The following is a 15335-nucleotide window of genomic DNA, read 5'->3' as shown; positions in this document are numbered from 1 at the left end:
TTGTCCTGTGACACAGAACTAGTAAACTACTGTAAGAAGATTATTTTAATCACTTCCTAGCATTGCTTTCATTGAATTGTACCTTGACTCCTTGCTTAAGGTAGCATTTCCACTGCTAGTCGCTTGCTTGGTTGGTTTTGTATGGGGAGATACAGCCATCTGCTCTTCCCTCTGACCTTTCCCAGAGCAGATTGGTGGAAATTCTATAAGCGTAACCTGAGTGAGCTTACAGATTGTTTAATGTATTGCTCTTTTCAGGCTTCAAACATGGTTGGACCAACTCAACAGACATTGGAAAACAATATGTCCGGCATATCAACTTCTGCTTCCCATTTACCTTCTGAGAGTGAAACCCAGCAACAAATACAGCCCAAGGTGTACAATCCGGAGACGCTAACTACTATCCAAACACAGGACATCTCCCAGCCTGGTAGCTTCTCAGCAGTCTCTGCTCCGGGTCAGCTGCAGAGCAGTGATGCGTTGCTGCAGCAAGCCGCGCAGTTCCAAACAAGAGATTCCCAAACCAGGGAAGTCTTGCAGTCAGGTGGCACAGTAGTCACTTTGTCACAGTTAACTGATGCGTCACAGCAACAACAGTCTACGCTCTCAGAACCAGCACAGGCGTTGCAGCAGCAGATTTCATCCAGTATTTTCTCATCAGCAAGCGGCGTGAGTCAGTTACAGAACACTATACAGCAACTGCAGGCTGGAAATTTTCCCACTAACACTGCCGCTGGCAGCAATAGAAATGTTGACTTGGTGCAACAGGTATTGGAAGCTCAACAGCAGCTATCTTCTGTTTTATTTTCTGGTTCAGACAGCAGTGAGGATGTTCAAGACCAGTTAAATGCAGATATCTTCCAGCAAGTTAGCCAGATACAAAATACTGTAAATCCCGGGATATTTTCCTCATCGGACACAGCTGTCCATTCCAGACCAGAGAACCTTTTGCCTGGACGAGCTGAAAATGTTCGCTCGCAGCCTGAAAACGCCTTGTCCAATCAACAGCAGCAACAGCAGCAGCAGCAGCAGGCGATGGAGACTTCAGCGGCAATGGTGATAGGAATCCAACAGAACATTTGCCAAGCTGCAACACAGCTGCAGTCTGATCTGTTCTCTTCAACCACTTCAGGGAACGGAGCTCTCCAGCAGTCGCCCGTTTACCAGCAGGCTTCTCACATAATGAGTGGTTTGTCAACAAGCGAAGACATGCAAATGCAGTGTGAGTTGTTCTCTTCATCTCCTGGTGTTTCTGGAAGTGAGACTGCTCCTTCTGCTCAGCAGCAGGTCTCCAGCGGTGGACCTGCTATGTTTCAGGCATCGAATTCTGCAGATGGAGAAGAAGCTTCAGCACAGAGTAAGCAGATGCAAAGTACTGTGTTTCAGACCATGGTTCAAATGCAGCACAGTGGAGAAAGTCAATCTCAAGTTAATCTCTTTTCATCCCCTAAAAACATGATGGCTGTTCAAGCAAGTGGAACCCAGCAACAAGGAGGTGGTCTGTTCCAGCAAGGTGGAGAAATCATGTCTATTCAGTCAGGAAGCTTCACGCAGCAGTCTCCGCATTCACAAGCTCAGCTTTTTCACTCTCAGAATCCTATTGGTGATGCTCAGAATATATCACAGGAAACACAGGGCTCTATTTTCCACAGTCCAAATTCCATTGTCCACAACCAGACCAGTACTAATTCCTCAGACCAGCTGCAGCCTCCAATGTTCCATTCCCAGAACGCCATGGGTGTATTGCAGAGCTCTTCAGTTCCTCAAGACCAGCAGTCTGCCAACCTGTTTCTTTCCCAGAGTTCAATGAGCAACCCTGCCACCCAGGAAGAACAGATGTCATTCTTTACCAGCCCAAATTCCATTTCTCCTCTTCAGACAGCAACAAACACTGAACAGCAGACTTCGTTCCCACAGCAGACGCAGATATCTCATATCCAGAGTTCTATGCTTCCCCAAGAACAGCCCCAGGCTCAGCCTGCTCAGCAAGGCTTGTTTCAGTCTCAAGTGTCACTGGGCTCCATCCAGTCTGGTTCAATTCCCCAGAACCAACAAGGCGCCATCTTCCAGCCTCAGCATTCGATGGTTGCTCTTCAGAGTAATCCTCCATCTCAAGAACAGCAGCAGCAGCAACAGCAGAACATGATGTTCAGTAATCAAAATGCAATGAGTACAATTGCTTCTCAAAAGCAGAACATGATTTTCAATCCAAATCAAAACCCAGTTACCAATCAGGAGCAACAAGGCCAGTCCATTTTCCATCCGCAGACCAACATGGCATCGATGAACCAAGAGCAGCAGCCCATGCAATTCCAGAGTCAGAGTACAGTGTCTTCTCTCCAGAATCCTGGATCCAATCAGGCTGAAGCACAGCAGCCAGGCATCTTCCATAACTCGCCCCAGATTCAGTTGGTCCAAGGATCACCAAATTCTCAAGAGCAACAAGTCACTCTCTTCATCTCTTCCGCTTCCATGTCTGCCTTGCAGAACACTATGAGCCAGCAAGAGCTGCAGCAGTCTCCCATGTACTCTTCTCAAAACAGCATGGCAGGAATGCAAGGAACGGCTTCTCCTCCGCAGCAGCCAGCTGCTTTATTTCACAACGCAGCAGGAGGTGCTATCAACCAGCTGCAGAATTCTCCTGCCTCGTCTCAGCAGACGTCGGGAATATTCCTGTTTGGCATTCAAAACAGTAAGTGGTAGATGCCCGATTCTGAGTTTACAATTTAGAAGAGCTGCTAGTTGGAGTCCATAAGACAATGATTGTTCAGTTCTAAGATATTTTTTAAAAAAAGGAATTCTGCAGTAAGTAATGTAGCAGTACAATTGCGACTGTACCTGTTCCTCGTGTTGCTCTCAGTGTTGCTGATTTTGCATGAGAGCTCTTAGCCTAAATCCCTGTTGGTTGTCTTACACTTGGGATTAACGTGTGGCAAAACCCTCTTAGAATTGTGTGCATGTCTATATAGAAAAATGTCTATATCATCTATAAAAATATTAATAGAACATATATGAATAATATATAAAATACATGTACACACATGTTTTAAAAAATGGTTATGCACTCTTAAAACAGCTCGACTAATCCTTCTCTTGCTACATTTGGTTTCCACAATTTATGCAATGACTTTTCCCACACATTGTTGAAGAAAAGCAAAGATTTTTGAAGCTGCGTAGTCCAGAAGAGTGCTGAAGTGTTATGTGGAACCCCTTCAGGAGCCTGCACTTTTCCATGTCTCATCTCTGCATCTAGCCTCCATGACAAGTTCTTTGGGACGTAGATCCTTTCATCGATGATCTATGGTTTCTGTTCCATGATCTGTCCATAAAGGGCCGTATGTGCCTGTGAAGCTCCAGAAGTTACAGATGCGGATGATTTACAGGAGCTTATGAAAGATCTGGACAGAAAGCCATGGCTGTGTGCTTACTCTGTGGTTATACCCGAGTTTGTGCTTTGCTGTCTGAGCTCTGACAGGCCAGACACAGGCAAGCATTTCTGTGAAGCTGAGGAGAACGCTAGGAATGGTGGGGGATGAGGGTGGTTTATAGAAGGAGCTAGAGCATCCCTTGGCTGAACTGGAAAGGCACATCTGTAGTAAAGACAGAGGGTGGGCATACTCAAACCGTACACCACGCATTTTGTTTTTCTGGTAGCTAAGAAGCGTCCTCTGGGGCGTTAGTAGTGTTTGATCGTAACAGAGAGTCCATATTCAATGTGTGCACCTTGAACTTGTGCTCACATCCTGAGGGAGTGGGCAGCAACGGAGGTCGTGTGAAGAGAAGTGCCCGTGACGCGGTTTATGGTCAATATGGGTATATGTAAAGAAGTTGGCCAATTCACTGCACGTACTCACCTAATTTAATGGTCCTTTGTTCTTCACTTGCTGCTTACCAGACTGCGGGCAGCTGCTAACTTCTGGGCCAGCGACGTTGCCGGACGAGTTGATGGCTATGAGCCAGCCGGGTCAGCCGCAGAGCGAGGGACAGGCAGCAGTGCCGACGCTTCTCTCTCAGCAGATGTCCGAGACCCCTCCGCTGCCTTCAGCTATGGCAACCAATCAGAATATGGAGAAAATAGATGATCTGCTGGTGTCACTGCAAAACCAGGGGAACAATATGGCTGGCTCGTTCTAATTAGCTGAGTAAGTAACGTGTTTGGGTTTCTGGGCTCTTTCCTGCCACGCGTACTTTCATTCGGTCAGCCTTTGGAGTGTATCACCGTGCTTTAGGAGGTCAGCTGAAATACCATCAGTGCTGAATTAGGAATATAATACAAGTGGCTGTGAAGAGTTGTTGAAAACAGTCAGAGGTCAGCATTTGTGTGAAACAGTCGGTTGAGACGTAACCACTCTGTGTCTTGTCATCTGCTGTTACAGTCCAGTAGTTTATCAGGAAGGAGAGCAGATTGCTGACGGCTTGGCAGATAGAAGCGTTAGGAAATGTGGCTGTAGTTAAAAGCTCCAGGCTTATCGAGGAGCTAACACCTCAGGTCTGTACTGTTCTGAAGCTGCCCCTGGGTCACAATAACATAATGGGAAAACAAGTTTTGGTAGAACATGGCGGCTGTTGAGAGCGTGCCGCATGCTGAGTCTTTGTTAGAAGTGTGCTGTCGCAGGCAGCTGTTACTAGGAGACGCTCTGCTTTTAGGAGGTGCCCTTTTCAGAGATGAAAGAGGCGCTGCCTGCAAATGAGACCAAGAACCAGGACGGCTCTGGAATCTAGCATTGTCCGCAGCGCGTAGCTTGGCTCTGGTTAACCGTGTCGCCATCCGAAATCCCCCGTAAATTCCACTGGACTGATACACTTGGTTTTCTAATCTAAACTGTTTTGTGTATGAAGTTTTGAACTTTAAAAAAAAAGAGTGAAGGGAGAGTAACCGTGCTCTGTGAAAGAGTGCTGCATTCTGGTACTTGCTCATGGTTTCATGTCTGCTTGTGAAGGACACTTTCAAGATGAAGGAACTACACAGAATTAAGAGGATGGCTTTTGTTAGTTATGCCTAACTTTTTTGCTTGCTTTCCCCGCCTTCCCCCTGCAGAAATTCCGTGAAGAAGAAAGTGATGATTTCCCAGATCCTCTCAGACCTGCCGACTCTGGATTAGGCTGTGCGGAACTGATTGCTTCTATCAAAACGCGGCCCTCTTCTCTAAAGAGCACACGCGTGGCCAATTGCAGCGTCTAGCACCTGAGGCCACGGCCGTAGTATTTGGGATGGGTAGTGCCAATAATGCTGAAAGCTATGCTTTGTTTTACTGGGGCATGGGCTTGTCCTGGTACCGGATTCCTGAGCCTCGTTAGCGGTGGGGTGCTCTGTCAATGTAAAGCATACCTGGTCAGTTATTATTGTTGTTAGAAGGTAATACATGTTACCACGTTTACTTTTTTTTTTCCCCCTCCTTTTCCTCCTTCACATCCCCTCTTTGACTAGAAAAGCTTGTGAAGCAGAAACACCCGATGCCTGTGACGTGAGCCGTGACTCACGGCTGTCAGTAGGTGAAGGGATCGCACGTTTGGCAGCTGAGTGGGAGAGCTGATGCTGCAATTTGTTAATTGCGGTGGCTGGCAATGAAAAACCTTGCTAACTGTAACACACAAGCAGAGAATTGCCTGCTCCTGTTGGTAGCCAGAGGTGGGTGCTTCCCATCTGAGAACGTGATTAACGGTTTTATGTCTCATGTGTAACTGTAGATAGAGCGAGGGTTTGGTGGCTCTAGCAAAATGAAGAAATTAAGAGGAACTTTAATTCAGTTTTGCCCTTAAAAATCTTATCCTTCAGCTTGAAAGGAACATTCTGCCTGGCTGAGAAAGAACTCCGCTGTGGCTCTCACTTGGCTGTATGGGTTAGGACTGGGTAAAGCTCTGTTACCCGTTCTCAGACCAGCCTTCTCCCTTTCGTTCTTCTCATTATTTCCCTTCTCTCTCCCGCGGTTTCGTATTGTGTTTTTAAAAAGACATAAATATCCTACTGGCTTTAAAGATCAGAAGCAGCTTTTAGGAATCCATGACGTTAAATTCCTTAGTCAGTAGAAGCTTTGACAAATAATCAAGGATTAAGGAAAGAGAATGCAATTTCTCCGCTACCTTCTAACTGCAGGAATCCCCCCTAACCAGCTGTTACTGATGGAGATCCGCAGCTTGACTTTCCTCCAAGTAGGGAGCAAATGACATCATTTTAAAGCATTCTTGAAAATTTCACTTCATTCTGAGCTGTTGCATCTTTGTAGCATACTGAGCTCATTGCAGTTCTGAAGTGATTTTTTTTTTTTTTTTTAATACCAACAGTTCCCAAGTCTAGTTTCTAGATTGTCATGTCTCGATTTAAAAAAAAAAAAAAAAAAAAAAAATTGACTGATGTTACAGAATGTAAAAGCAACCCACTCCAGACCACAGGGTTGTACTGGGAGGCGTGTGGCTTGCTGGGTGCTCAGCTCTCCGGGCAGGTGCGTGCTGTCTCCCTGCAGCCTCGGCAGAGGTTTGTCTCTCCTCCTGCCGAACGGCTGTCCTGTACGGCTGTCACGCCTCGGTAGAGTGTAGTTGGTATCACGTAATTTTTCCTTTTTGTTATTTTAAATAACAAAGAATAGTCTGTAAATGGTTTTTCAGTTACTCTGGTCTGTTTACTGTGTGTTTTCCCCTTACCTTGTGTGCGAGTCCAGCCGTGTCGAGTTTTGTTTGTTTTCACGGATTTTCCTGTTTGTCGGTCTGTCCTCACGTTCACTTTCTCTTTCTGTCTCTCTCTCCCTCTCATTGAGAGGCATTGAATTACGTTTTCAGTAGTAAGGCTTCTTGCCGATATGAAGGGAACTTTTCAGAAAGAGACCTGCTCTGGGTCATTTAATTTTGAATACAGTTTTCAATCGTTCAAGTTTTGGATGGTTTATATCTAATGTGTGTTTCATTTTTTTGGAAAGCTATATTTTGTATTTAGGAAATGGTATACTATTTTGCTATTTGTACTGAGTGAGTACATTGGCATAAATATAAAAATTTATATATATACATATATATAAAAATATTCTTTTTGCCACACATTTTTGTGGTAAATTTGTGAGTTTGTCTGATGTTCTACCACAACGTGGCGTCTGATAACAGTGGGGTGGGGTGGGGTTTGTTATGTCTTTATTGAGTATTTAAGTACTTTTTGCAACATAAATAACTTGTTCATCTCTCGCCATTCCATCGGGCAGTTTCTTGTTCCAGCTGGCTATGAGAAGCTTCACTGTGCGTTTCGGTGTCTGTCACTCCGCAGTGTGATCTAGTCCGGAAACCCGTAGGTGTGTATGAAATAACGGGGTTTCACGCAGAATGAGCCATTCAGCTTTTATCCACTAGCATTGTCTATTTAATATTTTATTACTAGCGCCTCTGTGTTTTAACTCTTAATTTATGATTATGCTAAAATGTTTAAAATTTTAATCATGATAAAAAGAATTCCCTTCTTCATAATGTCCAGAGCTGCTTTCTAACCCTGAACCATACTTTTTTCTTTCTGTGATATTTTTTTTTCTTGCTAAGATATTAACCAAGTCCTGTTATGGTTCATGACACGCGAACAGCAGTCTCGCAGCATTGACTAAGTGCTAGATGAGGCTACGTAGAAGACTGAGAATTGTGGACCGAAAAAGACTTCCAGGTGGTCGTGGAAGTCAATAGCCAGTTATTCAAAAATGAACTGGTGGCTTTTGCAGGATCGCAGTCCCCCGACCAGTCGTTGGGTGTCATCTGGGGCCTTCGTACACAGAAGAGGTAATAGGAATGATAAATTCACTGGTGTGCTGCTTCACGTTGTCCTGTTGTCCCGAAGGGGGAGTATCCTTCCGTTGGAGCGCTGTTGGTCAGTGCCAGGTCACCAGGGACCAATTCTCCCCTGAACAAGATGGGTGTCCAAAGGAGAAGTTCATACCAGGACCGCCGCAGCTCCAGGGAGGGTGTGTTTGAATTGCGGGTGTACTTCAGCTCGCTTACAAAGAGAAAAAAAAAGTGTAAACAACAAATCTTTCCAAGGGCTGTGCTGTCACATTCTTCACTTCTGGAGAACACCTTTCTTTCCTTGTGTTAAATTGATCTTGTTCATTTTAGGTCAATGTTTAACTGTACAACATTTGGAACATGTGATTTGGTTACAAAAAGTATTTGTCTTACGAACGGAGAGGTTGCTCAGCGGTTGATCAGTGCTTGAGCTGCCCCTCGCGCAGAGCTGTTACAGAGGGTGAGGAGCGGTTTGAGAGCCAAGAACAAGCTTAACGACAGGCTGCAGGACTTCATGGCAGAAAGACCCAAAACCGCCTGAGCCACATCTGTATTTTATCAGAGTCCTGAACATTGACTTTGCCGATTTAAGCAGTTGATACTGATAATTGGAGCTTACTCTGCTTTTTTTTATATATATATTTTTTTTTTTTTGTCCCTGTGTGTACTCCTCTGCGTGCTCACGCCGGTGCCCGTTGGCTGTGAGCAGGCGGAGTGCTGGCGCGCGGAGGTGAGGTGGTGGTGGGAGGTCTGGGCCATCTTGGCTGAGAAAGGTAGAAGATGCAGAGACGTGAGTGTCTGTGAATGTCAAGTTTCTGACATTGCTATAAAGGGCAAGTCAGTGTCATATCCAGTTAAATATAGAAGATATTGCTTTGTGAAAACTGAAAAACTGCAGAGCTGCGTTGCTGGGATGGGTTTTCTGTATCTTTGTTTTTCCTGGTGCTTGAGCTGACTCATAACGAATCGTTAGGTCCGCTCCTCTGCGTTAACTGCGGGCTGAGCTCTCCAGCCCTGCCTGCCTCTACGCGCTCTGCGCGGCGTGCGTGGGGCTGTGCGGCACAGCGATTTGGTGGCTCAGATTCAGATCTAGGGAAACGGACCCGCTGGCCACCAGTCCCGGCTTTGGCGTACGCTCTCCTCTCCCTGACCCGGAGCGTGTGTACGTAATTGTGTCGGTAACACCTGATACGCGTTCGCAGCTGAACATCTCCCTCCTGTGCTTTGTGCTTAATGAGCGCGCCCACATTTGGTTAATTGCCTCTTCACTGGTCTTTCGGCAGTTATTCAAGCCAAATGCTTTGTTATTATTTTAACGTGAAAGTAGTTCAAGAAATAATTTCAGCTTTGTTTCAAAATGGATGTTTAATCACCAACCGTTTCATTATCCTTACCTTTAATTACTGACAGGGTGGTTCCTTCCTATTTAGTTTTAAGCTAGAATAAAGCATGAACAGTTACGCGTGTGTTACTGTGGCAGGTTTTTTTACTGGAAGTACTGAAAGTCTGTATCAGTGGACATTCCCCTAATTTATATCAATTGAACTCTTTTTTTTTTTTTTTTTTTTTTTTTTTAAAGCTTCGGTAGTGATTTTGATTTAGGCTGTAGTTTCTAAAAAGCAAAGTTGCCTGGGTAGATTTTCTACTGTCTTATCTTTCCAGAGCCCTCAGAAAGAACACCAAACAAGTCAGGAGCTTTGTCTTAAAGCCCTGTTTAAGTCACCGTTTGAGTAGTGGGAAAGGTGATTTATTAAAAAGCAAACCAAGCAGTTACTGAGCTAAAAAAACTACACGTAGTGTCCCCAGGGTGGGTGTGCGTGCAGGCGTGCAGGCGCACTCCATTCCGACTTCCAGAAGAACGTTCGGGTTTGGCTCTCAGGGCTGCGCGTGGCGAACGGCCGGGTTACGGTTTCAGGGTGATCCCAGGAGAGGGGCGCGAGGGGATGCGGGCCTTTACCTGAGCGGTAGAGCCAGAACAAGGAGAACGAGTGCAGCTGCACGCTCTGAGCTGCTGTAGGTGGAAGGTGAGAAGAAGAAATAGTGGTCACTGGTGACTTCTCGTTAGTGCAACGTTTATTTTCAGGGAATGGGTGGTTTTTTTGTGTTCCGGAGGCCTGGTGGCAGCTCTGTTATTTTAGAAGCTAAAAGGAAACTGGTACTGAGATGCTGTGTTTGTTCGGAGTTTTTGTCTCAGTTTCGAGTAGTCTTTGGGATAGATGGTGAGCGCTTCGTGTGCACGTTCAGACCAGGTACGCCACTTGTGTGTGACAGTGCTCGCCTGAGCCTACAAACAGGGGCCTGCGCACGCCGCGGGCTGGGAATCCAGCGCGGAGGATCCCTGATGGAGCCGTGAGGAACGCGGCAGCAGGTAGCTCCTGTGAAAGTGAAGTTCTCCAGTTGCATGTGGGGCTCTGAGGGGCTGCACAGGAGGAGAGGCTTTTCCTCTCCTGTGACCTGTAGCGGGGTGTAAATGCGCCGCGCCTGTATATTCCACGGTTATACATATGTATATAGAGAGGGGCCGATTCTGTTGTATATAAATCCGTGGTAGACGCCCGTATAATACTGTTCTATTTACATTTTTATAAACTTGAGCTAGTATTGCTTTTCCTTAGTGTGAGGCGATTCGCCGAGGGCTTTGTAGCAGCTCGTGAGCAGTTGTACGAGCACCGTCAGCGCTGTACGCACGGCGCTGCGGGTAACGTTGCTGCGGTACCTTGCTCTGCGTCACTGATACCCATGGGTTAAAACAGCTGTACACTTTTGTATTTTTATATCTTTTTATGGATAAATAGCAGCTGTGCTAGCGGAACGCTAGAACTGACAGCCTGGGCGGGGAGCCTGCCCGCTGGCTGGGCTCGGGACGCGCCGCCGCGGCAGCACAGCTTTCCGCGTCCGCCTGCTCCCTGCCGCCTGTCCTCGAGTGACTCCTGACTTCGGGGCCTCTTCCGTTCTCGGTCTCCCAGCAGCTCGTGCCAACAGGGAGTAGCAGGGGTTGTCCCCAGCAGCTCTCTCCCACTGCGGGTTATTAGCCGCTCTTGCATTCCTCTGTCGTTCCTCTTCTCTCTAGGCTGATAAAGGCAGGCACCTTGAATTATTATTTTTTTTTTTAAACTGACTTTGTAGTGCAGCAGTCAATACCTAGAAAACTCTCTCCTTGGTTTCTAGCCCTGAGGAACCCTGCCCCGACTTGTCCTGATTTCTTACAGATTGTGTGAGAAATTGAACTCTCTAAAAGAAATCTGGATCATGAAATCCATAGCCTGTGTTTTGGGCGCCATGACTCTTCCTGCCAAATCAGGTGTGTGCCACTGCGACCTGACGTGAGGCTGAGCGAGACGTGGTTGTCCTGGTACAGGCTCCATCGAAGCACCTCTGCCAAACCAAAAGTGAGTGTCCTTGTTTATTTCCTTCGAGCTGTCGGTTTGCAGCTCTGATCTCTGCTGCGGCCGGAGAGCTGCTGTAATTTTTGTTCCCGTTCTTGAAATTCCCTCATAGCGCTGAAGTGTACTGGGACGAGGGTGAGGAATTAGGATTTCCCTGCTTGCTGTGGGACGCTCTCTTTGCACGTGCTTGGTTCAGACTCCAGGACTCCAGCATGCAGCAGCAGCCCGCTGTACAATATTGCAGCTGTGTTGCGGGATTCAGATGAGCAGAGGCCGCGTGTTCGGGTCACGTAGATGTAGGCCCTGTATAAATGTCCTGGGTCCCCAGGCAGGAGCACGGCTGTAGCTCGGGGGGCGCTCCCCTTCGAAGGAGAGAGTGGCACTTGGGTGGTGCAGGACTGGGAACACCTTCCAGTGTCCTGCTTACTAGATCCCAGTATTCTTGAACCTTTTTTTTTTAATTCTGAACACTATTTGAACTGAGGTGAGGTGAAACATTTACATCAGAGCTCATTATTAACGAGTAAGCTCCAAAAAACTTCAGAGCAGAGCTCTCTACCTCTGTTACCAGCTGCATCCGAGTGGTTTACCGCCTTTCTGCCATGTGTTCCTGGCGAGCGCTGATCGACCGCCGAGCCGCCTCCTCCGCTGTCCTGCAATGTGAACGTAGCACCAGAGTTCCTTTGTGCGTTCCTGTGTATATGGCTTCCGTAGGTGGGGTTTCCAAGCACTGATACCCGGTGTTTTCAGTTTGTTCTGAGGGGATATTTCGTTTGCATCTATGTTTTTAGCTATCCTGTGATAACTTGTTAAATATTAAAAAACACAAATATTTTGCTTCTATTGGGACATTTGTATACTCGCAACTATATTTCTGTAAACAGCTGCAGTCAAGAATAAAACAATGAAAGTTTTCATTTTGCAGTGTAAAGTCTTGTTGTGGTTTTTCCAAGGGCATCTCCTCTCTGCTGAGGCTCAGGGGTGCGTTCCCCTTCCTGCGGACCCCTGTGGGGAAGTCACCTCCGGCAGGACTGTGCGGCTGGCAGCCAGGAACACAAACAGAAAAATTACAGCAGGGGTGAGAAGAAGCTGCCGTTACCGGAGAGCTGGGCACAGGGCGTTACTGGGACAGACTGAAGCAGATTTATCCGAAAGGCTTTCCCCTGCTGCCGCGCCAGTGCCCTGGGCAGCGCCCGCTGCCGCATCAGATGTGGCCGTGCTGCAGGGGGGCAAACGCAAGCCCCTGCCTCTGGCTTTTGCCCCTCTGGAGCTGCCAGCCCTGCTGCAGACCCTCGTTATCCACTGCCCTCGTTAGTGCCACGGTGGTGTCAGGGGACACAAGAGGACACCCCAAGAGAGGCCCCCCAGCCTCCTCTTCCTCTCCAGGCTCAGGGGAAGGCACATCCCAGCCTGTGAGCCGGGCACGGGCAGCCACAGAAAGAAGACTGAGCCACGGTGCTACAGGTTTCTGTGTTTATTAGCGACGCAGCCACTGCCTGGGGCGTCCTGGGGCTGAGCAGCGAAGCCGCTACTTCGCCCGGCTTCGGCCAGGCTGTCCCGGGTCAGAGCCTCCCCAAACCTGACAGCTCTCGCCCCCAGTCAGCGGCTGCTCCTCGGGTACCAGGGAAGCGCGGAAGGAAAGGCAGCTGCCTGGGGAAGGGTGCTTAGGAGAGGCTTCGCGCTCCTGGAGCCGTCAGGCACGGGGCAGCAGTGTACAAGGCCTGGGCAGGTGGTCCTTCACCTCCTCTTCACAAACTTCTTTGTCACGGCGTTGGGGTTCAGGCGCCTCCTGCCAGCGCCCAGGGCCGCGTCCCGGATTTGCAGATTGGCCGCGCGGCTGTAGATGTCGTTTTCGGCAAAGGGCGAGACACCAGCCGTGTAGTCGGGGTCGAAGACGTTGGTCTTCTGCCTGGCCTTGCGGGACAGGCGCTGCTGCGGGAAGGGCTGGTCTTCCACCAGGTGGGGGTTGTTGGCGTGCTTCCCTCCTTTCGGGGCCGGCAGCGGGTACTGCCGAGAGAAAAGCAGCCGTTAAACTCGTTGCAGGGGCAACTTGCTCAAAGAGACGCGAAGATGACTGCAGGCCTCTAGAGAAGAACTGAGCAAATGAAGCCGAAGGAAACCCCCACGGTCAGGCAGAACATCCGGAGGATGACTGCAGCTTCGCTATGACTCCAAGCTGCCAAAGGCTCCCTCCAGGCCCCTGTCCCAGCAGCCGCCCAGCACGTCACACAGCTACTCACCCTGAGCCCTCGGGGGTTCAGCACCTTGGGGTTGCGGGAGAAATGCATGTGGAGGCTGCCGTCGTCGCTGACGCTCACTGCCACCTTCTTCAGGGTCTTGTTACCGCAGTGGGGACAGAAAACCTTGGTCATGTCCGAAGTGGTCCTGCAAGACGGAGACAGAGCGGGGTTACTGCTCGCTGGGCCGCGGAACACAGGCTTAGCCGCGAGCAGGACCATCCAGCAAGCGCCGCACGCCCGTGCCGAGGGCAGCGCCGCTCTGCGCGCGCACGCTCACTTGAAGCAGCCGTGGCAGCGGAGGATGTAGCTCCTGGCCTGGCGGATCAGCATGCCGTTCACCGCCAGCACGTGGAGGCCCATCTGCAGCAGCACGTTCTGCAACGAGGAAGGAAGAGCGGGATGCCCTGAGCGGGGACTGCCAGGAGCTTTCACCAGGCTCTGCCAGCCCAGGCAGTGAGCAGCCGGCGGGAGCGACACCAACCAACAGCCTCTGCAGAGGCCTCTGCTATGGAGAGAGCCGGCTGCTTTGCAGCTAAAACGAGCTGTTGTACAGCTGGTCTCGTCCTGTCCTGGGGCCTCGGCAGCACGCTTCTCTGTCTCAGTGCGCTGGTTTAACCAGCCCCGACATTCAAGGAACGCGGGAATGCGTCCCTCGGCCCAGCCGCTAGCCCCCTGCGCGGGCAGGGGAGATACGTTGCCCACGCGGGATCGGCTGCCTGGAGGAGGTCCCGCGCAGGGCAGCAGCCAGCACCCACCTGCATGGCGAAGTCGGTGGTGACGCAGCCAACCTGGATGCCGTCAGGAGCAGCGTCACAGCGCCCCGTGTCCTGCTGGACCTGCTTGAGGTTGCTGGGTGTTATCCAACCCTCGTCGTCGCTCTCCTCCTCGTCCTCCTCTTCCTCAGCGCTGGCTCCATCCTCAGTGGTCTCTGGGCTAATGGAGACGGCTTGAGCTTTCTGGGGTGGAGGACAGTGTTGGCTATGGGACGCGCAGTGCTCCCAGGCGCAGCGAGGAGAGGAGGCGCTGGGGCTCACCAGCAGCTCCTGCAGCTCCTCCTCGATGCTGGGCAGGGGGGGCCGCCAGTAGAGGAAGGAGCTGAACTCGGCGCTCTCGGACGGGACCGCGCTCTTCTCAGGGCTGGGCGGATGCTGGCCTTTCCCTGGGCGCTTGTGCTGTGGGGGGCACACAGGACAGGGGGTCCCTCACCCGCTGCTGCCCGTGGGCTCCGTGGGGCTGCACCCCCGTCCCCAGCACCGCACCCCGGAGCGCCGTGTCCCTGTCCCTTACCTTGGCGGGCAGGTGGAAGCCGGCGAGGTGCAGGGGGGCCTCGGGGTGCCGCGGCGTGGAGCTGAGCCGCACCTGGGGAGGCAGCGCGGGGGGGTCGGGGGGCGCCCCGGGGACGGGGCCCCATCCCGGGGGCTGGGCCCTACCTTGTCCCGGGGCTCCCAGCGCAGGCAGCCGGGGCCGTCGAGCTCGGCCTGCAGCTGGCAGGCGAGGGCCAGCACCTGCAGGTCGGCGGCCGAGAGGCTGGGGTAGTCCCCGGTCTTCTTGGCGAAGTCGGTCACTGCGGGGAGAACGCGGCGTCGGGCCGGGCAGGGGGGCGGGGGAAGGGGCGGGGTGGTCCCGGGCCGGGCGCGGCGCTCACCCAGGCGGAGGAGCTCGGGCCGCGGGCGGCGGAGCTGCAGCTGGCAGGGCAGCGCGGCCAGGCGCCGGCGCGTCGGCCTGTCCCGGATCTCGGCCAGCACCTCGGGCACGGTGTACAGGTTCTGCGCGACGTCCTGCGGGCAGCGCCGTCAGAGCGGCCCCGGCCCCGCTCCCGCTCCCGCTCGCCCCGCCGCCCGCGCCCCGGTACCGGTACCTGCAGCGGGGCGGCGCTGAGGAACGCGCCCGTGTCCGCCACGACGTGCGGCACCCGCGCCATGGCCGCGCGGCACGCCGGGAGGGAGGGGCCGCTTCCGGG

The 15335-nt window shown here is 51.0% G+C and overlaps 2 protein-coding genes across 4 annotated transcripts in view; one reads left to right on the top strand and one right to left on the bottom strand.

Moving 5' to 3' along the window:
* Positions 1 to 12052, top strand: part of NFAT5 (nuclear factor of activated T cells 5) — a 68555-nt gene extending 56503 nt beyond the window's left edge. For all 3 annotated transcript variants that reach the window (XM_086758472.1, XM_086758473.1, XM_086758471.1), the window contains 3 exons: positions 259 to 2692; positions 3896 to 4142; positions 5039 to 12052. In XM_086758472.1, the coding sequence (XP_086614598.1) occupies positions 259 to 2692; positions 3896 to 4134 (2673 nt within the window). In that variant the 3' untranslated portion in view covers positions 4135 to 4142; positions 5039 to 12052. The remainder of the gene's footprint in view (positions 1 to 258; positions 2693 to 3895; positions 4143 to 5038) is intronic.
* A 542-nt stretch (positions 12053 to 12594) lies between these two features.
* On the bottom strand, positions 12595 to 15322 carry NOB1 (NIN1 (RPN12) binding protein 1 homolog). Its single transcript, XM_086758474.1, has 9 exons — positions 15234 to 15322; positions 15021 to 15153; positions 14806 to 14939; positions 14663 to 14734; positions 14410 to 14547; positions 14131 to 14331; positions 13653 to 13750; positions 13376 to 13520; positions 12595 to 13142 (listed from the first exon to the last, which is right to left on the bottom strand). The coding sequence occupies exons 1-9, from the start codon at positions 15294 to 15296 to the stop codon at positions 12873 to 12875; spliced, it is 1254 nt and encodes a 417-aa protein (XP_086614600.1). The 5' UTR covers positions 15297 to 15322; the 3' UTR covers positions 12595 to 12872.
* Between the last annotated feature and the right edge of the window lie 13 nt (positions 15323 to 15335).

Source organism: Chlamydotis macqueenii, chromosome 13 (genome assembly GCF_036417535.1).
Source record: "Chlamydotis macqueenii isolate bChlMac1 chromosome 13, bChlMac1.mat, whole genome shotgun sequence".
In the NCBI taxonomy this organism is placed as follows: Eukaryota; Metazoa; Chordata; class Aves; order Otidiformes; family Otididae; genus Chlamydotis; species Chlamydotis macqueenii.
The sequence above is the reverse complement of the archived record's forward strand: the minus strand, read 5'-3'. Positions and strand labels throughout refer to the sequence as shown.